The sequence below is a fragment of the Ictalurus punctatus genome, chromosome 2 (genome assembly GCF_001660625.3).
Source record: "Ictalurus punctatus breed USDA103 chromosome 2, Coco_2.0, whole genome shotgun sequence".
Lineage (NCBI taxonomy): Eukaryota > Metazoa > Chordata > Actinopteri > Siluriformes > Ictaluridae > Ictalurus > Ictalurus punctatus.
This window is the reverse complement of record NC_030417.2, coordinates 6,888,048-6,912,213: the sequence shown is the minus strand read 5'-3', so window position 1 is coordinate 6,912,213 and position 24,166 is coordinate 6,888,048. Positions and strand designations below refer to the sequence as shown.

Here is a 24,166-nt window from a genome sequence, read left to right as displayed (position 1 = left end):
TTTATTATTAAAATATCATGTAGACAAGCCACCAAGCCCAGAGAGAACTGAATATCGCAATCCTTTTCTGTAGCTATGAGGATTATAATATTAAATAGAGAATATTAAAACAATAGCCCTTTAACACAAAAGGCATATATTTTTCAACTAGCATTTTATTGAGGAAGTGGGTGAAAGGAAGTTTCACTTCCAGCTGCTTAAAGAGGAATCACAGAATATTTCACAGATTACTCCGAGGAACTATTTATTATTACAAGTAAGAAATTTGTTAAATTAGGTATGTGTGAGCACCTTTCTCAGTGGTTGTTGGTGATTGAACATAAGTAACAAGTAACAGGGATTCTCAGAACATTAAACAATTGGAGAATACAGTCAACACCGTTTATTGGTTACAGCGACAATGGGAAAAGACAGTACCTGAGAGAAAAAGAACATCAGTCACGTCTGAGTACAGTTGATCTGTTTTAGTTTCTCTATGTATCCCAGGGGCATGGGGAAAGTACAGATTTTGGGTCTGCGGCTGAAGCTGGAACATCATGGCTGGATCTTTTGCAATAGCACAACAGGCTCAGAGAAAGCTACGTATACAGGCAGGTTTACATACACTCACAGAACATCCTGCAAGTCATTTAATCTATCTCCAGAGTTTAAATACAGAATGGTCAAAGTGTACATGTATGATGCAGATACAGTCCCTTGACATTCTCCTAAAACTGTAATGATCTGAGATTAAATAAGGCTTTATATCCAGCGTTGGGCAACATTACTTGAAATAAAAATAGGGGGGAAAAAACTCATCTGTATATTTCATATAAACACAATGAGTGAAAACATTTTTATTTATTTATTTTTTAAAATCAGAGCTTGGTATTTAATCAGTCAAAGACAAAACCAATCGTTACTTCATATTAACATGAGACTATCATGTTCCCTTTCAGTAATATTGTATTGACTGTATTTATTTTCAGCATTACTCAATTTGTTTGCTAGTAATCCAATTAAAAAATATTTGTAAATGAAATAAAAGTTCAGGTGGGACCAGCTGATGAAGGACTTCTGTCCAAAATGTTCTGTTTATTTATTTATTTATTTTTTGGAAAAGTTGTGTACTACACTACAATTACAACAGTAATGCACTGTAGCTATTCTCTGGATTCTTCTACAATTACAATCATCAGCCTTTCCACATAAAAAAAATAATAAAAAATTGTGAACTGCTGCATCATCATCAATCTGGACCATCTACAGTGTGCACATTTTAACTCCGTATATCTTTAATACACATTCAGATCTTGCAACTCATCTTGTAAAAGTCAGAACTGCAAATACAGCTGCACATTTTGTTGCTTTGGGGTTTTTGTTGTTTTCTTGTACATTACTATTTGTGTTTCCTGGAATATAAAGAGTACAGTACGCTTAATTTTACAGTTAAAAGCACAAGGTAAAAAGTCAATAATAAAGTCAGGGCTCTTTATTGTCAAATATTATTTCATTAATAGCGTGTATGTAGTGCAGGTGGACATGATTGAAAAGTATGTTAGTGCTTTAAATCTTATTGAAAGCTGCTACATCCACACTTTGGACCTGCAAAAGACACAGAAAAGCGCGTCAGAATACACACACTGATAGCATACACAGGAGATGTGGGGGAGGTAAAGTGAAACTGATTACTGAGGCCCTGAATGCAGGTGGGGTTTTTTTTTGCTGTTTTAAAAATAAATAAATAAATAAATAAGAGGAAATGGTAAGTATGCTACAATGTGAGGTGACATCTGAATTTCCCTTGCAGCATTTGTTGGGGGGGGGGGGGGGGGGGGGGGGGGGGGGGTACAAAGAACTTTTTTTTTTTGCCATTTCAGATGTGGGAACTTTGCCTTTTATGGCATTTTGTGGGCGTCACCAAATGCAAATCAGCTGGTAATTTACAGGTTACAGGCATTCACCAACATATGTGTGCGTGTACGAAGGAAGTCAGCGTTTTTCCAAAACTTTTGTAAATCCAGTGGAAATTTGACGTGCCAAACATTAACACAACTTTATTAAAAGATTGATAAACGAGGCCCTTTATCAGTAGGATGTAGTGATAATTGGAGCTGTAATTACAGCACAGTTTATTTTACAAGTAACAGGACACATTGGGACTAAACAAACAGCATATGCATGCTTATCTGCTTTTCCGTGGTGGTATAACGAGCATAATTACTCTCCAACAGCTATTTGCTCTGCAGGCTTCCACAAGTAAGGCCAGCACAATTACAATACTGTTGTAGATTATATTCTTAAATAAAGTTTTTAAAAAATGCCAGCAGGAAATAAACAGGAAGCAGGATTGACCGGGTTGCATTTTGACGGACTTTAGTCGTGCGTCTTATTTAGGCGACGCTGATTCGTGTGTGCACTGGCCTTGAGGTACTGTACATGCATCCATATATACTTACATAGTCTTCAAACTTAGTGATCTCCTCCTCCAGTAGGTCTGTTCCCACCTTGTCATCCTCAACCACACAATTGATCTGTAGCTTCTTAATACCGTAACCAACCGGTACCAGTTTGGAGGCACCCCAGAGCAAGCCGTCGACCTGGATCGACCTCACACATTCCTCCATCTTCGCCATGTCGGTCTCGTCATCCCACTACACATAATATACACACACGGCCTGAAATTGACTGAAGTGATACGCAGCATAATTCACAACATGCAAAGAATAGAACACTAACTGACGTACAGGCTTGACGTCCAACAGGATGGAAGATTTGGCGATGATTGCAGGTTTTTTGGCCTTTCTGGCTGCATATTCCTGGAGCCGCTGCTCCTTGAGACGCTCTGCCTCTTCGTCCACCTCATCGTCGCTACCGAACAGATCTATTTCGTCATCCTCGTCATCTGCCTGCGCAGGAGGTGTTTTCTGCGTAGGAGGAGCAGTCTTCTGCTGGAAAGAAAAAAAAAAGCAGCATGGAAGCATGTAAAACAACTCATTTCCATGGTGCATAAATGTCCAAGAGCATATTTCTGTTTACTCACAGGAGAAGCGATTCCATTAACCACTGCCGCTGGGGTTGCCGGCCTTTTTTCCAGGACTGAGACTCGACTCTCCAGGTTAGAGAGAGCGGAACGCAGCTCCTCAACAACTGAAAGCAAGAGTAATGAGGCAGACAGTCATTGAGGATTCGCTTAAAACAAACAAACAAATAAAGAAATAAAATTTCTGCCCTATACTTGCGACATTAAAAGCACAGAAAGCATGTGCAGTATTCGAACGGTAACTAATAGGCCTCATGAATTTATAAACTCTCAAATCTTTCTCGTACTTTTTTGTAGACTGTGGTTCTCCAGTTCCAGTTTCTTCATGCGTGTGAGAAGTTCCCCGTGTTCAGCACCACTGCCTCCTGCCGTCTGCAAACACCGACACGTACACACACCGCTGTAGTTTACAGTTTATTTGCAAATAAAGAGCCCTGGAAGCCTACGTCAATGTGACACACATGCAAATATGACCCCTTTGACCTCTGATATTAACATATGCCTCAAGTGATCGGGTCAAAAGTGGACACCTGAGCCTACAACCGTTCAGACTTGGCCTTCTCATGACTGACCACCAAATTATAAATATATATAATTTGCTTCATTCAGCAATCATACAACCGAGCGTGCATAATTGGCAGTGCTCTCTGGGTGGGATGGATGGTCTAGGTTTTCTCGCCTGTCAATCAGAGAGTCACATGCCAATCGTGGACAGCTTTGAGTGCGTGTATGTGGAAGAGGGCAGAAAGCGCTTTCTTCGGCGTGTGTTACGCTGATGTCATATATCAGAGGAACAGATCACAACGTGTCACTAAGACACACATGAGCCAGTTTTTACACTCGTACTAATCATTGACCGATTATTATCCCATCACTCAAGAGACACGTTAATAAAAGGGGCCTATTATAAACATACAAATATACAGCACACACATACTGAACAATGTTTTGAGTCTGTTTTTCTTTTACCAATTTATTGTAAGCAACAGTCTTTTCGAAGATGGTCTTGAGTGAATACTCAACTGAGCACTGGACAACACAAACAAATGCATGCAAAGGACAGGAGCGAAAAATTAAGATTTAAAAATAAAAAATTTTTTTTTTAATTGTCCACACCACAGCACGCGCAAACAATGCTTTTCGGTTGACTAATTTGGACCAATGTGTTGCGACATGTAACTGTTACACACACGCTTACAGTGAGGCTGTGGGAAAGGGTTGGGGATTTATGGGCAGAGCCTGCAGTTGGCTGCAAGGTCGTCTTCAGCTGGGGGAGAGAACACGTATAGAGATAAGGTGCTGGAAAAGACAGTGAGAGCAAGGTAACACACACACACACACACACACACACACATTCTCATGCACATACATACACACACATTTACACACTCACACACACCATGTCTCTCTTGCACTCTCCAATTTAATCTCAATCAATTTAACCTTCCGTTGTTTCCCTTTCTCTCACACTCAACCAGGTTAAAATAAAAAAAAAATCAATTTAAATAAATAAAAATCAGTAGCCTCTTTACACGGTATGTCCAAGTGGGAGAAATCATTCTGATGGAATTTCCAAACGAGAAATGGTTAAGTTGCTTACGCAACTAAATCCCCCCACACTTACACCTGGAATAGCTTGATATATATTGGACGTTCACGCATTCTCCTTCAATGAGAGGCAAAAATAAAGACAATTTGATGAATTAGCCCAATATCTGCGCTGCTAAATGTGCTAAATGCAATGAAACAGAATACAGCATCCTATTTCACCTTAATCGCCGTCAGGTAAACGAGAATCGTAATAAGATTAAAGTGTGCCGTATTTCTAAACTGATATGTTATTAAACTGAAATATTATTAAACTGATATGTTATTAAACTGAACTGTTATTAAACAGTGGCGCACTCGGGTTGGTTTGGATGAATTATATGCACAGACACCTGTATAGATTATGTGTTGTCTGCTATGAATGTGTCAAAGTGATTAGAATGGCACGTCTTATTAAACCGTACACAGGACCATATTAACAGTACATGAGCTACTCACTCCAGCAAGAGACTTCTGGATGTTCTCTCGTGCTCTAGCAATGTCCTGAAGAATAGTATTAGCACCCGAGTCCTGCATTTTTAGATAAAGAGAACAGAGCCACATAGGTTCATTTTGTGTACATACATACATATCTGTATAGACTGCACATCCATATATATATATATATATATATATATATATATATATATATATATATATACACATACACACACACACAGAGTGAGGGGAAAAAAGTATTTGATCCCCTGCTGATTTTGTACGTTTGCCCACTGACAAAGAAATGATCAGTCTATAATTTTAATGGTAGATTTATTTGAACAGTGAGAGACAGAATAACAAAAAAAAAATCCAGAAAAACGCACGTCAAAAATGTTATAAATTGATTTGCATTTTAATGAGGGAAATAAGTATTTGACCCCTCTGCAAAACATGACTTAGTACTTGGTGGCAAAACCCTTGTTGGCAATCACAGAGGTCAGACGTTTCTTGTAGTTGGCCACCAGGTTTGCACACATCTCAGGAGGGATTTTGTCCCACTCCTCTTTGCAGATCTTCTCCAAGTCATTAAGCTTTCGAGGCTGACGTTTGGCAACTCGAACCTTCAGCTCCCCCCACAGATTTTCTATGGGATTAAGGTCTGGAGACTGGCTAGGCCACTCCAGGACCTTAATGTGCTTCTTCTTGAGCCACTCCTTTGTTGCATTGGCCGTGTGTTTTGGGTCATTGTCATGCTGGAATATCCATCCACGAGCCATTTTCAATGCCCTGGCTGAGGGAAGGAGGTTCTCACCCAAGATTTGACGGTACATGGCCCCATCCATCGTCCCTTTGATGCAGTGAAGTTGTCCTGTCCCCTTAGCAGAAAAACACCCCCAAAGCATAATGTTTCCACCTCCATGTTTGACGGTGAGGATGGTGTTCCAGGGGTCATAGGCAGCATTCCTCCTCCTCCAAACACAGCGAGTTGAGTTGATGCCAAAAAGCTCCATTTTGGTCTCATCTGACCTCAACACTTTCACCCAGTTGTCCTCTGAATCATTCAGATGTTCATTGGCAAACTTATGTATATGTATATTGTATATGTGTTTTCTTGAGCAGCGGACCTTGCGCGCGCTGCAGGATTTCAGTCCTTCACGGCGTAGTGTGTTACCAATTGTTTTCTTGGTGACTATGGTCCCAGCTGTCTTGAGATCATTGACAAGATCCTCCCGTGTAGTTCTGGGCTGATTCCTCACTGTTCTCTTGATCATTGCAACTCCACGAGGTGAGATCTTGCATGGAGCCCCAGGCCGAGGGAGATCGACAGTTCTTTTGTGCTTCTTCCATTTGCGAATAATTGCACCAACTGTTGTCCCCTTCTCACCAAGCTGCTTGGCAATGGTCTTGTAGCCCATTCCAGACTTGTGTAGGTCTACAATCTTGTCCCTGACATCCTTGGAGAGCTCTTTGGTCTTGGCCATGGTGGAGAGTTTGGAATCTGATTGATTGATTGCTTCTGTGGACAGGTGTCTTTTATACTGGTAACAAGCTGAGATTAGAAGCACTCCCTTTAAGAGTGTGCTCCTAATCTCAGCTCGTTACCTGTATAAAAGACACCTGGGAGCCAGAAATCTTTCTGATTGAGAGGGGGTCAAATACTTATTACCCTCATTAAAATGCAAATCAATTTATAACATTTTTGACATGCGTTTTTCTGGATTTTTTTGTTGTTATTCTGTCTCTCACTGTTCAAATAAATCTACCATTAAAATTATAGACTGATCATTTCTTTGTCAGTGGGCAAACGTACAAAATCAGCAGGGGATCAAATACTTTTTTCCCTCACTGTACATACATACATATCTGTATAGACTGCACATCTATTTTTTTTATATATATATATATATATATATATATATATATATATATATATATATATATATATATATATATATATATACACACACACACACACACACACACACACACACACACACACATACACACACACACATTTGGATGACCTGGAGCATGTGCATACCTGGGGAGGTAGCGTGGGGCCATTCATCCTCTCATAGAACTTTCGTTCAGCCTCATCGTAGCGAGGCTTGTCAAACCATATCCTCTCTTGAGCCAAGAACTCCATTGCACTCATTCTGGAGACATAAATCAGAGGCACTACTTCAGCACGAGGACATAGGACAAGCCAATACAAGATTGCGTAAACAAAAAGCAAACAAACAAAAAAGTATCCAAATGAATACAGGTACACAAATTTGTGACAAAGAGTCTAAACAAAGCAGAAACAAATAAGACAAAACACGTGAAGAGCAAATTGTATAAAAGAAACAGTTCGACATGGATGCCTCCGCCACCAACATGTCTAGTCCTTCTCATTACTAATGTATACACCAGAACTACAGTTGCAATCAAATTTATTTCAACCCCCATTGCAAATCAGGTTTATTGTCAAAATTTTGACTTTAATGTTCATTGCAACTGCAGCTTAAAAATATACATCAAACAGGAAGGAAGCTACTGAGGAAAACCTATTTCAGACCTTGCTTTGACCTTGACCATGTTTGGGTCGATTCCAAAGTCTGATCAGTTCATCTGCTGGTTATTTATTTATTTATAATTCCAATATATATATATATATATATATATATATATATATATATATATATATATATATATATATAAATCCTACAAACAAACCACCACTTGTTCTTGAGACATCACACTTAGGAGGATCTTGGACGGACGCACAGACACAGTGATGAATGGCCGGATGGTTAAAAAAACATAACAACAATGAAATTGGGTCTTGAGTAGAGGTCGACCGATAGTGGACTTAACCAATACCCATCACTAAGTTGGGCAGTACCTGCAGATAACTGATTAAGCTTTTTAAATTTATACTAAATGAAAACATAGCATTCAAAGTACAATACTGTTGAACTTTATTACAAAAATAAACAGTACTGACTTTACCATGAAAATGTACTTTACTTTTTAAATGATATATATATATATATATATATATATATGTATATATATATATATATATATATATATATATAAGCTATTAATAAATATGAAACTAAATAAAATCCAAACAAATAAAAAGAGAGACCTCCAAAAGTAATCAAAAAACACTTCAAATAACACAACAAAATTTGTCAGTGAGTTTTTTTTATCGCCTCTAGAGGCCGCTCTCGTACTGCATAATGAAAGTAGACCCTTCTCAGCCGCTCCAGCAACCGTCGCAACCGGGAAAAACTATCGGTGCAGATATTTGCAGATAACCGATAGTTCCAGCAATCTGTGCCGATTAATCAGCAAAACCGATCTACTGGTCAACCTCTAATCTAGAGTTCCTGCCCATGAAGATATACTGTAAGTACCAGCTTTGTATGACAGTCAGGAAGGAAGACGTTGACTCCACTCAGTGGCGGAGGCATAAAAATTATGAATGAAAATCAAATTATTATACTTGGTATCCTAGACTAAACATGAGAAAATAAAGTATAATAATGAACAGAATAAAAAAAAAAAAGAGAACACATAAAAACGGGTCTAAAATTACTGCGCACATATTTACTTTACTTATTTTATATTTCATGGTCAAGTTTTATGTGTATATGTTACCCATTTTTTCCCCTTTACCAATTTGGTCACTGGCCAATTCTCACCCACCAGCCAGCTCTCCCCCATCATGCAACAGCTACAAACCGGTGAGGGTGAAGGCTAACCTCTGCGACACAGGAAGCCAGCACAGAGGAAAGCGCTATCCGCCATCTTCTGTATACACAAGCTCACAGCCATCTGCGATTGGCTAGTGTTGCAGTGACTGACAGGAGAGAGACAGAATGCCATCCACCCCACCCAGAGAGCACGGCCAATTTTGCTCCCTTGGCTCCCGTCCACGGATGGCTGTGGCATCGTCAGGATTCAAACTCGCGAACTCCTGACGATAGGGCGAACGCTTTTCTGTCGCGCCACTCGGGAGCATAAGGATGTGCAATTTCACTGTGTGTATATAGTCAAAGTCGTACTTCGGCGATAGGCTACGGCTGGTTTTGGTCATAACGGCTTCGTAGAAACGAGTTTCCGCCTCCGCATATCGACTGCGTTCTAGCCACACCCTCTCGCTGTCTGCATGCAGATAGTGACATAATGCACTGCTTCCTTTCATTTCTCCATCAGCGCCAGGTTTCTTCTCCTTTCTCTGATCAGATTTGGCTTTGTTAGTGACAGCGACACGGGGATGCCCGAGGCATGCTTGCTCTTGCTCTCCATTGCGTGTAGAATGAGGCTCATTCACATGGTACAGTTTCTGGTAGAAAGTTGCTTCTGCACGGTCATAGAGAGGCTTCTGAAACCACACCCCTTGGAGGAATGCTGGCACAAAAGGCAGGCCATTAATTGGTGCTGAGGCAGGAGTGGCAGGAGTTGGGGTTTGTGACAGGTAGCCTTCGTCACATAATGTATGGGTTAAAGGGCTATCGGGCAAGAACTGAAGTGAACGAGGGGTGGTCATTGAATCTGGGCGTGTAGGAGACTGGTCAAAGATAGCCTTGGGTAAAGAATTTTCTTGGCTGCGCTGGGAATTTGAGGTACTTGCAGCAGATGTGGTCCCATTTTGGCACTCTTGAAGCCTCATATAATAGTGGCTTTCTGCTCTCTCGTAAGCTCTGGAGTCAAACCATACAGCAGCACGCTCCGAACACAGGCCCTGTATGACCGCGCTGGACATACAGCCTCCGACGTCTGAACGGCCAGTGGTTTTGGCCTCCACATTGGAATTGATTACAATTCTCTGCGGCATTACGCTGCATCCGGCGCAGACCAAAAGCGGGAAGAAGAGAGAAGAGAAGTAGAGTCACGAGGGATAAAGTGTTAATTATTAAGTAAAGAAGAAGAAGAATTACATGAAAATAAGAAGCACACACACAGAGACAGGTAGGACAATGCATGCAAAGACACTGAGGTGGTAAACTGTGAATATCTCCAGCAAGAAATAAAGATATCAGAAGATTCTCGGAACAGCACAGCACTTCCCAGTCCAGTAGCACTAAATCTGTACTACAGAGGATTTACAGACATGCAGTTTGACATGAGCCATGTATGCCTTATGTATTTATTTCAAATCAAATGATTTACAAAAGCAAACTGAAATGCAATCTTCAATGCAATCTCTTTCACATAATAGAAAATAAATATTTCAAAAAAGTTCTCCCAAAACGATTAAGAGCTCAGAGTTTGCATTCAAAACCTAGTTTAAAAAAAAAAAAAAAAAAAAAAAAAAAAAAAAAAAAAAAAAGGCTAAAACGGGTATTTCCAATGCATATTTCTGAACTATGACTGGGAATTGATGAATGAAGTACACTTATGTGACGTTCAGATTTATCATGCATTCAATGGTTTTTGCCTGATGTATACAAACCTGATCCAGTCTTACCTTAAGTAAAGAGTAACTCAATAAGCAAACAAATGGCACTAATGTGTGCTCAGATTGTTCTTCATCCAGTCAGCAGCAGGAAATAAAACAGATAAAGCCAGAATCAGGCTTGATTTTATTTTAATTTAGCCAGGACCACGCTTGTTTCCTGACATACACTACATGGCCAAAAGTATGTGGACCCTAGGGCTGCACGATTATGGCCAAAATGATCATCACGATTATTCATCACGATTATTCATTGATTTTAGGGACGACATATTTTATTGCACTTTCACATTTAAATTAACAGACCGCTGCTTTCACCTCCATGTTGTGCTACATTCCTGCTAATGTGCAAATCTTTGCATCAAATTAGACTGATCCTTAAAGTGCATCATCTCTTAGAAGCAAAATATAAATAAAATTGTACTCAAAATATAGGATAAAAATGCCATCAACTAAATGAAAATATGCATCAAATATAACAATATGCAACCAAATTAAAACAGTTCAGGCGAATGCAGAAAAGGCAATAACAGTGTTTACAGGAGAAGAGACACAGCCAGATCACCCAATAGAGTGGCGCAGGGATGACGTCATTTTGCACCAAAACCCGGAAGTTATCATCACACCGGTTTCCCTTGACATAAGCCCAATAGGAATTTCCCATAGCCTTTTGGATTATTGCAAAAAATAAGCTCTGTGATCAACAAAAGTGAACAACACTACCACGTTTTGTCCAAGATAATATTCACAAATGAACACAACTTTTATGAAGTTTGAAGCCTAAATACAATCGCCAGAAATAAACAGCTAACAGTACGCTATAAACGAAATACACCACGGTCGCTCGACTTCAACATCACCAAGCTTCCGACAACTTTTCCAAACGTGATTTAAAACATTTTCCATAGTACAGATTTACTCTGTGGATGAATCTTCATCCACATTTTTTGGAATCTTGCACAGCAAACCTGAACCAGTTTATCTGCAAAGTTTTTTCCTGTTTGGCGTGATGACGGCGTTTAATGTCCCCAACAACGTCATTTAGCAACATGTTAGCAATCACCTTTATCAATACACGTAAAAGATTAAAAAAATAAAATAAAATCAGGAGTGGGGTATTACTGGTGTACTTTATGTCGTAGAATAAAACGTGAAAGTATTTTGAGCTTGTGTTCACCACAGACCTTACTTCAGGCTTTTAACCAAAATTCCATATAAGAAAAACCAACAACAAAAAAAACAACAAAAAAAACAAACAAAAAAAAAAAACATTGACTTTGGGAAGATGGAACCCAGAAGGACTAGAATGCGAACTCGCTTCCGGGTTCTGGCGTTACAAAATGACATAATCCCGGAGCTACTCTATGGTGACTGGCTGTAAGTTTAATTACAGCGCTTGATTTGATATGCAGCGGAGGACGATCTGTAAACGTCAATATCGCAGTCGATCAAGTTCATGTAATCGTGAGCAGTTAAAATCGTAATCAAAATCAATATTCAATTAATTGTGCAGCCCTAGTGGACCCCTGACCATCATTCCCATATGTGGTTGCTCCCCAAACTGTTGCCACAATGCTGGACACACACAACTGTCAGACATCTAGAATGTCTTTGTATGCTGTAGCATTACAATTACCCTTCTCTGGTACTGAGGCCTAAACTTGTTCCAGCATGACAATGTCCCTGTGCACAAAGCAAGCTCCATAAAGACATGGGAAAGGTTGAAGTGAACAGCCCCAATGAACACCTTGAACGGCAACTAAATCTGGAATGGGATGCTCAACAAGCACATATGGGTGTGATGGTCAGGTGTACATATATACACGTACACATATACACACATCTACACATATACACACACAGTGCCCTCCACTGATATTGACACCCTTGGTAAATATGAGCAAAGAAGGCTGTGAAAAATTGTCTTTATTGTTTAACCTTTTAATCTTTTGTTCAAAAAATCACAAAAATACTCTCATGGATATCAAACAATTGCAAATAAAACACAGTTTTATTCAAATCCATTGTTAAATACACATGTGCAACAATTATTGACACCCCTATGAATTCAAATGAGAAATATATATTTGAAGTATCTTTCCATTGATATTTTTTTTTTAAAAATTAGTACACCTGGTGACTTGGAACAGGAAATTGTTCAACCATGACTTTGTTTCACAGCAATATAAATATGAGGTAATACAAAGGCCAAATTCCCTTAGTCATTCATAACAATGGGTAAGACCAAGGAATACAGCTGTGATGTGCAGCAAAAGGTTGTTGAGCTTCACAAAATGGAAAGTGGCTATGAGAAAATAGCACAAGCATTGAAAATGTTCATTTCCATCATCAGGGCAATAATTAAGAAGTTCCAGTCAACTCGTGATGTTATGAATCGACCTGGAATTGGACGTGTGTCTATATTTTCTTAATACACTGTGAAGAGGATGGTTCAAGTGGCCAAAAAAATCTCCAAGGATCACAGCTGGAGAACTGCAGAAGTTAGTTGCGTCTTGGGGTCAGAAAGTCTCCAAAACTACAATCCGAAGTCACCTACAGCACCACAAGCAGTTTGGAAGGGTTTAAAAAAAAAAAGTTTGCCAGACACTACTGGAACTTCAAATGGGATCGGGTTCTATGGTCAGATGAAACCAAAATAGAGCTTTTTGGTAATAAACACCAGAGGTGGTTTTGGTGCACACAGAGAGGTAGCCATATGGAAAAGTACCTCATGCCCACGGTTAAATATGGAGGTGGCTCTTTAATGTTTTAGAGCAGTTTTTCTGCCAGAGGACCTGGACATTGTGTTAGGATACATGCCATCATGGACTCTATCAAATATCAACAGATATTAAATGAAAACCTGACTGCCTCTGCCAGAAAGCTTAAAATGGGCCCTGGTTGGCTCTTCCAGCAGGACAATGATCCAAAACATACATCAAAATCAACACAAAATCCTGCCATGGCCATCGAAGTCCCCTGACCTGAAACCCATTGAAAACCTGTGGGGTGAACTGACGAGGAGAGTCCACAGAGTGGACCTCGAAATGTGAAGTATCTGGAGAGATTCTGTATGGAGGAACGGTCTCAGATCCCTTGTCATGTATTCTCCAACCTCATCAGGCATTACAGGAGAAGACTCAAAGCTGTTATCTTGGCGAAGGGAGGTAGCACAAAGTATTGACTAAAAGGGTGTCAATAATTGTTGCACACCTATATTTAACAAAGGTTTATATATATATATATATATATATATATATATATATATATATATATATATATATATATATATGTATGTGTGTGTGTGTGTGTGTGTGTGTGTGTGTATGTATACATGTACATACTCAAACAATACACCCTATCATGTTGGTGGCTTCAGATGATGAAGACTCACCTCAAGGACTTAAAGGGCATCTCATTAATATTATTAATGTAAAGCACTAGAATAACCACAATATAAACAAGCCATACTCCAAATGCAATCAGAAAGTGTTTACATTACTTAAAATTGTATCCATCCCTTCAGAAACTGAACCAAACTTATCACGAAGTACCAAAGGTACCAAAAAGTAAAAGGAAGAGTGGAAAATATCAAAGACATTTTATTACATTGTTATGGCTTTAAGCTTTCACCAAGTGCGCATGCGCACGTCCTCATTCTGCCTCCATGCTTGATTCTGCTAGCTAACACTGCTAACTATATTACCTAGGCACATCACCCTTCAAAATCTAAATGTGACTCGAAAATGAGCCCGTAGTTTAAAAAAAAGAAAAGAGAGGAAACCACGTTTATGCCATATAAGATGCTTTATCCTGTTTATCCTTATGTGACCGTGACGATTCATTTCGCCACTTTCGGCATAGCAGTTCCTTAAAAGACACTAATAACATTTCAAGAATCGTTATAAAAATGTTGTAGATCTCTATACCGAGAAATATGCTGATAATGAATTATATCTCGTAACCCAAAAAAATACACATACTCACTTAGTGAAAAGTGAATGAAATGTTTCGTCAAAACCTGGAGCGAAACCTGACAAGACAGCTCTGGGGTGCTGAAGAGAGATTGGCCGTGTGGGCAAGTCCATTCGTCACGGCGGGTCAAAACTATTGCAGTATTACAGTTCGAAAACATGTCTTTTCACAGCCAGACTGATGAGATTTAAATTTGAAGTGTCTTAAATTCACATTTTCCTAGTAGTCATAGAAACCAAAGTAGTAAAAAGAATATGTTCTGTATAATATGCCACTTTCTAAATGGTATAGTCCGCCGAATTGGTGGAATCTCGCGAGAACTCTTAACGAGAGCAAAAAGGTGTGTTCGAGTTAAACTGCGCCTCGCGTCTTTGACAGTCAGTTCAGACAGTTTAAATTCACTTAGTGTGCAAGCATGAACCATTACAGATTAATTTATGTTAAACCAGTAACCAATTTATCCTCCAATATATGGACAAAAGTATGTGCACACTTGTCCATGTGGTTCTTCCCCAAACTGTTGCCACAAAGTTGGAAGCACACAATTGTCTAGAATGTCTTTGTATGCTGTAGGATTACAATTTCCCTTAACTGGAACCTGTTCCAATATGACAATGCACCAGTGCACAAAGTAAGGTCCATGACGACATGGTTTGCTCAAGTGTTCTGCACAGAGTACTGACCTCAACCCCACTGAACACCTTTGGGATGAATTGGAACACCACCCGTGCCCCAGGCCTCCTCAACCAACATCAGGCCCAGATCTCAGTAATGCTCTTGTGGATGAATGGGCAAAAATCCCCACAGCCACACTCCAAGATCTAGTGGAAAACCTTCCTAAAAGAGTGGAGTTTATTATAACAGCAAAATCGGGAATGAAATATCGAAAAACATTGGCGTATTGGGGTGGCCATCTAGGTTAGGGAAAAATACTAACCCACATACACAGAAACTGGCATAACATGGCTGTGTATTACCTGAGAAGGAGGATCCCCATCAGACATAAAAGGTGCACACCTAAGCAACATTGGTTTACTGTCTAGCAAGGTACAAAAAAAACAACAACAAACAAACAAACAAAAAAAAAGAGGTCATAACTAACATGACAGCCTACATCCTGTGAAGCACTCTAGTGTTCTGAATTCAATATCATTAACTTTCAGAAGATAATAAGAGGAAACACAATGTTGTTCGTTGTATTCAGTTGGACCAGGGAATAATCTAACTTGTTGCTCACCATTGCTCAGGCAATCATGAAATGAACGTTCAACTTCCCAGAGATGTTGTACTGGAAATTATGTTATTATAATATGTAACTAGACTATTAGATTTCTCCTTCTTCTTCTTCTTCTTCTTCTAATAATAATAATAATAATAATAATAATAGTCCAATTGTATTATTTAGTAATGACCACAATACTGAAATAGTGCATAGTCTGAAACATTGAGGACGTATAGCCAGAGGCCTAAAAGACAACCCCAAAGTGTAGAATTAATGATGACAAGTTCTATTGTAGTTGCAAAAAAAGGACCACAGCCACATATTATTTTGATGCAGGTGTGGAAAATCTAAACATGGGTTGCCTATAGTTTGCCTTGCTGTCATAAAAGTGCACGAGCCAACATATGTTGAACATTAATTTTTTACCAGTTTCAATATATTTTACTTTTAAATTTTAAATGCAATACACACTACTCCAAAGTGATAACTTGTGAGTTTATGGGTTCATCTCAAATGGCTCAGTGTTGGACATATAAGTGAGAAAAGGACTTAAATCTTAAATATAAAATAAACTGTATAACAGAATGGCACGTAGGCTACATATTATAGTTGGAATAGGAGGTGATTGGAATAAGCCTTTGCTGTTAAAAACAACGGATGCATATAAAGAACAATATAATCATGTATGTCTTTGTGAGAACTTCCACTGCTCTAAAAGAACTTGGATGGATATGTGAATAATAAACATTTAACTTTTTTCCATGTAGGGTCTGTCCTCAATCACATATCGCGGTTACAGTTTTGCCAGAGAAACCAAACCTTTGAGTAAATGGTCGATTGAACATGCTTCTAAATTTGGTGCACCATTTAATTAACTTTTTCTATTCATGTCAGAATGCTTTCCCAAACAATGCTTTTGACAAAACCTTTGCAAAATATATTACAATAAACTAGCATCTATTTAATAGACTCAGCAGACAGCGATACAAGAGATGTGTTTGTGATTTCATTTATGACTTAATTTAATGAATTTATGTACATTTAACCATGTATATTAAATTTAGACAGTTTTTCTAGTGCTGCTTTTTGATCTTCTACATATCTATAACTCTATGTTACTTTGTAACTAATGACTCATAGTCCAGTCTTGGCATCGTTTCTCTCTTTTCATCTCTTCCTCCCTCTATTTCTCGCAGACTGTCTCGCTCCTCCTTTATCTGCGCCCGAGTTCTCTTGCTCTTTCTGTTGCTGCCTCCACGGCCCCCATGACGGCTGCCCTGAGCCCTCCTTTTTCCAGCGCATGAAGTCCGTACACTGTGGTCCCGCCTGGAGTACACACTTCTGCCTTCAACTGTGCTGGATGTTTCTCACCATCTCGCAACAAATGACCTGCACCCTGTTAAAACCGTTCAAGTTATATATATTTTTAATAGACTAATGACTCATGCATATACAGTTGTAAGTAAAAATACTTACTAGTATAGTCTGGGCTGCAAAACGCTGAGCCAGTGCACACGGCATTCCCATTTTAACAGCTCCTTCAGCCAGGGCCTCAGCAAACACGTACACCTATCAAGCATGTCAGATGGATGTTAAAATTATAAACGTGATCTCACAAAATTTCTTAATTGCTTAAAAGGTTTGTAATTTTTTAATAGTACTTACAGACATACAGTCTCCTCTGAAAGTATTGGAACAGCAAGCCCAATACTATTTTGTTCGCTATACACTGAAGACATTTGGGTTTGAGATCAAAAGATGAATAGGAGATGACAGATCAGAATTTCAGCTTTCATTTCTACATATTTAAATCTAGAGGTGTTAAACAACTGCTCATGAGTGGTTTGCAACTTGTGTTATGGCCTCTATATTTCTGCACTTGAACTCTTCTTCGAATGGTGGATTGTGATAACTTCACCGCTGCCCTGTGGCCGACCTATTCTATGTCTGGTTGTTAGTACACCAGTGATTTCTTTTTTTCCAGGACATTCCCAATGTTTGTGCAATGGCTATGATTTATTTCCCATTTTTCTCAGCTTCAAAATGGCTTGCTTTTCTCCCACAGACAGCTCTCTGGTCTTCATGTTGGTTTATCCTTTTTAACAACAAATGCAGTCTTCACAGGTCAAACTGAAGGCTAAAACCAAGAGTAGACATTCAGAGCTATTAAATCTTTAAAGAATCAATTAAACAGGGCAGCAGGAAACACCTATCTGTCACATGTTCCAATATTTTTGATTGCCTGGAAAAAATGGGTAGGTTCAAACAAAAAGGAGCCAGTTGTTTAACACATCCAGATGTAAATATGAGGAAATGAAATCTGAAATTCTGATCCATCATTTCATATTTATCTTTTGATCTCAAACCCAAATATCTTCAGTGTTTAGTGAAAACAATAGTATTGGGCTTGCTGTTCCGATACCTTTGGAGGGGATTGTATAATAATCAGGTAACTGCAAAAGCACCATAGATTTATTTTTTTTTTGCTAATATATTGGATAATCATTGGATATTGCTAGTTTTGTTTTAGACCTTTCTTTAAAGAGACTTTAAATCTACTGCTTTAGGCGCTTTAGCATGATTTAACTGTGTAATAGTGAACTGGGATAAAGAAATCTAAAACTGTTATCCTACAGTGGTTCCCACATCTATATTTAGCTGCAGCATTTATGATTTTTGATCAGCAACAAGGAGGGAGATACCTGAAAACACTAGGTATGTACAGTGGTGCATGAAAGTTTGTGAACCGTTTAGAATTTTCTACATTTCTGCATAAATATGACCTAAAACATCATCAGATTTTCATACATGTCCTAAAAGTAGATAAAGAGAACCGAGTTAAACAAATGAGACAAAAATATTCCACTTGGTCATTTATTTATTGAGGAAAAGGATCCAATATTACATATCTGTGAGTGGCAAAAGTATGTGAACCTCTAACATTAGCAGTTCATTTGAGGGTGATATTAGAGTCAGGTGATTTCAATCAATGGGATGACAATCAGGTATGAGTTAAACATCCTGTTTTATTTAAAGACAATGACCCTAAGCACACAAGTCATTCTACCAAAGAACGGTTAAAGAAGAATAAAGTTAATGTTTTGGAATGGCCGAGTCAAAGTCTTGACCCTAAACCAATGGAAATGTCATGGAAGAACCTGAAGCAAGCAGTTCATGTGAGAGACCCACCAACATCCCAGAGTTGAAGCTGTTCTGTACTGAGGAACGGGCTAAAATTCCTCCAAGCAGATGTGCAGGACTGATCGACAGTTACCACAAACGTTTATCTGCAGTTATTACTGCACAAGGGGGTCACACCAGATCCTGAAATCAAAGGTTCACATACTTTTGCCACTCACAGATATGTAATATTGGATCATTTTCCTCAATAAATAAATGACCAAGTAAAATATGTTTGTCTCTTTTGTTTAATTGGGTTCGCTTTATCTACTTTTAGGACATGTATGAAAATGTTTTTCATATTCATATCACATTTATGCAGAAATGTAAAAGATTCTAAAGGGTTCACAAACTTTCAAGCACCACTGAATGTAACTGTGGTTCTATACAGTGCATCGTTTCATGTCATCCTTTTTGAAAGTGCAAAAAAAAGCAGACACTCTGATGTGCCGAAACCTGCGACACTGGACTGCACCGTGTTGCAGGTTTCCAAACCATACTGTTTACTAGTGTTGTCATACTCACAAAAGCCACACCACTGCCACTTAGGCCTGTGTGGGCATCGATCCAGGACTCAGGTCCAACCTCCACCAGTCCACAAGGTGAGAGGAGAACCTTCAGCTGAGAAGCCACCTCCTGCTTGTCCTCTGTTCCACACGCCAAGAGTAGAGCTCCTTCCTGAAGCATGCACGGAAGATTCGGCATCAGACGCATCACACAGGATCCTCCGGGCAACAACTAGACCGAGAAAATTGAGGCGATTTAAAGTTATCTTTTTTATACTACATTTTAATACAGTCACCTGCCACTTTAATAGGAACACCTGTACTCCTGTTTATTCATGCATTATCCAAACAGCCTGGCCTTTGTCAAACTGTCCAGTTTGACGTGAGCCTGAACACAGTGTAGCCTCAGATTCCGGTTATTAGCTGATAGGAGTGGAACCTGATGCTTTTCTGCTCACCGTGGTTGTAAAGAGTGGTTATTTGAGTTACAGTAGCCTCTCCATTCTCCTCTGACCTCTCTCAGCAGTCAGGCATTTCCTTGTGAACATTAACTGAAGCATGATGTTGTGCTTTGCACTGCTGCCACATGATTGGCTGATTGGATAATTACATGAATGTTCAGGTGTACTATTCCATTAAAATGACCAGTGAGTGTATATACAGTAGAAATAACAACATCTCTCACCCCTTCAAGTGTTCCTATTGTGACTCCAGCTGCCACCGAGACAATAATGTGTTGTGGGGTGACGTGCTCCGAGAGTGCACGTAGGACAGTGGGGATCAGATGGGGTTTGACAGCCAGGAAGACCAGACGAGAACTATGAATAACTTCCTCATTCGAATGCGTGACTGCAACTCCCATTGCCTGGAGTAAAAACGGTGGCCAGAATATAGTTACCAAGACTGGTTGGTATTTAGAAAATGATAGTCCTACTCCAGAATTCTTAAAGCATGTTTGATTGCATTGTGGGTATTTTATACTGCATCATACTGTACATAAGCATAACCAATAACGCAAGTGTGATTTACCTGGAAGCGGGAAAAGTTGTTTTTGGACGGGGCGCTTACAATCACATTAGATGCGACAACATCACCTAATAATGCAGAACACACAAGCTCCTGTATTGTTCTTTAAAACAGAACCTTTGGAATACTGATGAAAGTCATGAGACACAAGCTAAGCTCGAAACTAAGAGCTTGCACATCAACCTTATGTGTACCAAATAATCGGTTTTCACACTTCCGTATCACAACTGTATGCTCCAGCACCGTTGTGAAAGTACTACGGAAGGTACAGGTACAAGGGGAACAAAACAGCCTTAAATGCTATATAGGGTTAAGCAATATATCGAAAATGATCATATTACAATACATGAAGACATTTTCATGATACATGATGATACACTTGTCAGGAATTTACTGCACATTGGCAAAAACCTGTCAAAATGTAGAATAACTTGAAACTATTTCATTAAGATTAGCTGTGTGTGAAGCTTGTTTAACAATGAGATGAAAGGTGTCAAGAAAATTCTACAGAAACAGCTCATCTTTATTTGAGGTTAATCAGAATAATTTCATTGATGACAGCTGTGTGATCATTACTTTCGAACATGAGATTAAATGTGATTGGTTCACAGCCACACCTCCAATTATAAAAGGGTGTGTACACACAGGTTATTGTAACTCCCCCCCCCTTTCCATTTTGCCCTAAAATCTTTGATTGTTTTAGGAGTTGTAACTTCATATTAACAATGGGGAAAGTTCTGACATAATTGATCTCAGTTTCAAAAAATTTTCCATCACAAAAACATGCCACTTTAGCAGGGGTGTGTAGACTTTTTTTTTTAATGAAATATCCACTGTAGAATTATGCTTATTTTCTATAAAAAGTTTTATAACAGCATGTAATATTCAGTATGCCAGCCTGCTATTATCTCTGAAAACCTCCAGATGATAGTGTGACATTTTCAGTTGGGACCTTTGTTCTGTTTTAGTTTAGTTTTTCTGGACCGATCAGGAAAATCCACACTCCTCACAAATCTACACTAGACTGTTCAAACACATGCATTTGCTGTTTTCAGTAAGAACAGTTTAATGAGCTGCTCTAGAGTAAATAAAGGGATTATATAGCTACCAGCTCTAAGAATGCCTTGTGCTATTCCATAAGCCATGTTTCCTGCTCCAATAAACCCAATCTTCAGCTGAGAGAATTCATCCATGGTCTTCTGGAGGAAAAAGGGAATAAACAAAGTAACACTGATCACTCAACACATGTAAAGAGCTCAGTGAATAAACTGTCTGCCACAGAGACGTGTTCAGTGAGTCTGAATGCACTGTAGATGAATTACAGGTGTTGATGTTAGTATACTTACAGCTGGGGGTTACAGCCTGTATGTTTATTAGGATGCACGTTCTGTTTTTCTCTCTCAATGAGCACAGAATATCTGGAATACTGAAACACGTGTCATGAAGAATTGACATCCTGTTTGGTAAATACCATTTTTGGTATTTCAAAACAAAAGTCCCCATAAAATAAATAAATAAATAAATAAAAACCCACACGTTCGTCTGATGGGGGAAAAAAATCACACACGATATAATATTAAAATATACTTTAAGAAATATAGCTTCAGTGAATGCTCAGGAGAAAAACATTTCCAAATATAAACAAATAAATAAAAATATTTACACTATAGTGTCAAAAGTATGTGGACACGTGACCATGCCTCCCATGCGTTTCTTCCCCAAATTGTTGCTATAAAGTTTGAAGCACACAATTGTCTAGAATACAGAAGAAGAAAATCTGGACTGCATGCACATATATGGGCAGGATTTGTGGCTTTTAGTGTGAATATGTTATCATGTCTTTCAAATATTACCTTTCATGTAGTGTGTTATATAATTTATTATATAAGTTATATAAGTTTCAAAAATCAAACCGCAGGACAAACGGAGTTATTGACTCCAAAAAAAAAAAAAAAAAAAAAAAAGGTACCGATTCTGAACCGCTGAAAGAAGTCGTCGCTAGTAATTCCAGACTTACTTCCTACACAAAGCCCCGCCTCTGGTCTTGATTGGCTGCTTGCTGATAATGTTAGACCAATCACAACAGACTGCGATATCTGACCAATCAGAGCAGAGTAAACTCTCTGACAGGAGGAGTTTAGAATGAATCTTTTAGAACGGATCGTAGAATGAATCATTTGAGACACCGGTTAAGTGTTTTTTGATCTCGGATGCGACAAAATTTTTTGTATGAGACCTTTAAAACTAAATTAGGCACGTTTCAAAATCATAATAGGTGCGCCTTAAGGTTATATATAAAACAGCGACAAAATTCCCATTTAGAAGATATATGCATTCAAAATGTACAGTCTCTCTTTACTACCAATATGAATCAATGGAGGCACTTGATATGTCCTACCCTGACGTCCTGTTTTAGTGGAAATTACATTATACATCGAATACGTTTCAAGGCACTTCATGGGGACTTTATATAAGACATATAAAGGATGTCCCAAAAGTCTCCATACATAGGGGAAATGAACAATTTTTAGCAAAATGTCTTCCATAATTTTTCATACTTAGGTTATATTATATATCTTTTCGGATAGCCTTTAAGAATGACTTTGACAAAAGAAAAACGTATTGTTGAAATCATTCTCATGGCTGGATCCTGAAAAGTTGCGATGGCCTTTAACAGGAAACATGGTGAGCACATCACACACAATACTGCTGCCAAACAAGATTGGAAGGGTTGTGGACAAGCCGGAGCGTGGACGTCCACAAACATCCACTGACGAAGGTACAATCGACATGCTGCTGGCAAACATTACAGCAAATGAGATCTGGATAAGGCTGTCTGCCAAATGCCATAAATGTAATATAAAAATGACAAAGGTACATCCATTCATTGTTTTTTAATAACTGGTTTATCGTGGTCAGAGGCGTAGTGAATCTCTGGGACACGGAGCATGAGGCAGGAACGCATCAGTCCATTGAGCAGACACTATACACACACACATTCACCGTCATTACACTTACAGACCATTTAGAGTAGCCAGTCTGTCTACCTGTATGGAAACTAGAAACATACAAAACTCCACACAGCTCAGGATTGAACCTGGCAAATTGGAACTGTCCGTCAGCAAGGTTATAGAAATAAAATGCAAAATTGTAGTACTATTATGATTAAATATTGTGCACAAAAGCAGCATTGGAAAGTGAGAAACACATGTACACATGAATTGAGTGATTAATACCCACAGTATATTGTTTTGATTATTGAAAAAGTCTCTCAGTCTGTTCTGCAAAGATCTAGTCAGGTCTACACATAAGTATTCAGACAGACACAATTTACATAATGTTGTCTCTGTATACCACCACAATGGATTGGAAACGAAGCAATCAACATGTGATTGAAGTGTAGACTTTCAACTTTAATTCAAAGAGTTGAACAAAAATATTGCATTATGAATTACAGCCATTTTTACACAGTGCCTCCATTTTCACAGGCTCAAAAGTAATTTGGACAAACATTAGGATTATTTTTAATACTTGGATACAATGTTTTTGCAGTTAATGACTGTGTGTGTTTCTGGGTCATTTTGGGTCATTATCCAGGACTGTGAAGTGCCGTCCTATCAGTTTTACAGCATTTGACTGAATCTGAGCAGAAATTACAGCTCTATACAATTCATACTGCTACTTCTATAAGCAGTCACATCATCAATAAACACCAGTGACCCAGTTCCATTGGCAGTCATAAATGTCCATGCCAT

At 38.7% G+C, this 24,166-nt stretch overlaps 2 protein-coding genes across 9 annotated transcripts; both read right to left on the bottom strand.

The window, feature by feature from the left end:
• Window positions 1-367: 367 nt before the first annotated feature.
• On the bottom strand, window positions 368-14,632 carry eef1db (eukaryotic translation elongation factor 1 delta b (guanine nucleotide exchange protein)). Of its 6 annotated transcripts, none has more exons than XM_017458269.3 (9): window positions 14,490-14,632; window positions 7,092-7,206; window positions 5,069-5,140; window positions 4,221-4,289; window positions 3,310-3,394; window positions 3,023-3,129; window positions 2,727-2,930; window positions 2,439-2,633; window positions 368-1,584 (listed from the first exon to the last, which is right to left on the bottom strand). In XM_017458269.3, exons 1-9 carry the CDS (start codon window positions 14,588-14,590, stop codon window positions 1,546-1,548), a joined length of 987 nt encoding a protein of 328 aa, XP_017313758.1. In that variant the 5' UTR covers window positions 14,591-14,632; the 3' UTR covers window positions 368-1,545. The 6 variants fall into 6 exon arrangements, with proteins under 6 accessions (XP_017313758.1, XP_017313765.1, XP_047015758.2 ...); XM_017458276.3 differs by having other exon boundaries at window positions 2,727-2,927; XM_047159802.2 differs by lacking the exon at window positions 14,490-14,632 and adding an exon at window positions 9,109-9,127.
• A 2,060-nt stretch (window positions 14,633-16,692) lies between these two features.
• pycr3 (pyrroline-5-carboxylate reductase 3) lies at window positions 16,693-21,911 on the bottom strand. 3 transcript variants are annotated; one of them, XM_017483696.3, is made up of 7 exons: window positions 21,758-21,911; window positions 21,520-21,610; window positions 20,415-20,479; window positions 20,071-20,250; window positions 19,405-19,617; window positions 17,176-17,268; window positions 16,693-17,095 (listed from the first exon to the last, which is right to left on the bottom strand). In XM_017483696.3, the coding sequence occupies exons 2-7, from the start codon at window positions 21,602-21,604 to the stop codon at window positions 16,913-16,915; spliced, it is 819 nt and encodes a 272-aa protein (XP_017339185.1). In that variant the 5' UTR covers window positions 21,605-21,610; window positions 21,758-21,911; the 3' UTR covers window positions 16,693-16,912. The 3 variants fall into 3 exon arrangements, with proteins under 3 accessions (XP_017339185.1, XP_053543157.1, XP_053543160.1); XM_053687182.1 differs by lacking the exon at window positions 20,415-20,479; XM_053687185.1 differs by lacking the exon at window positions 20,415-20,479 and having other exon boundaries at window positions 21,520-21,607; window positions 21,758-21,891.
• Between the last annotated feature and the right edge of the window lie 2,255 nt (window positions 21,912-24,166).

Bases quoted from the DNA above. Each gene is read 5' to 3' on its own strand.
- eef1db (XM_017458269.3), bottom strand. From the start codon at position 14,590: ATGGACTTGCCCACACGGCCAATCTCTCTTCAGCACCCCAGAGCTGTC. The intron at 5,141-7,091 runs GTATGCACATGC...CTAAAAATGCAG, and splicing joins GCCCCACGCTACCTCCCCAG to GACTCGGGTGCTAATACTAT. The intron at 2,634-2,726 runs GTACGTCAGTTA...TATTATGTGTAG, and splicing joins TCCTGTTGGACGTCAAGCCT to TGGGATGACGAGACCGACAT.
- pycr3 (XM_017483696.3), bottom strand. From the start codon at position 21,604: ATGGATGAATTCTCTCAGCTGAAGATTGGGTTTATTGGAGCAGGAAAC. The intron at 19,618-20,070 runs GTGAGAGATGTT...TTCTCGGTCTAG, and splicing joins CAATAGGAACACTTGAAGGG to TTGTTGCCCGGAGGATCCTG. The intron at 17,269-19,404 runs GTGAGTATGACA...CATGCTTGATAG, and splicing joins GTGGCAGTGGTGTGGCTTTT to GTGTACGTGTTTGCTGAGGC.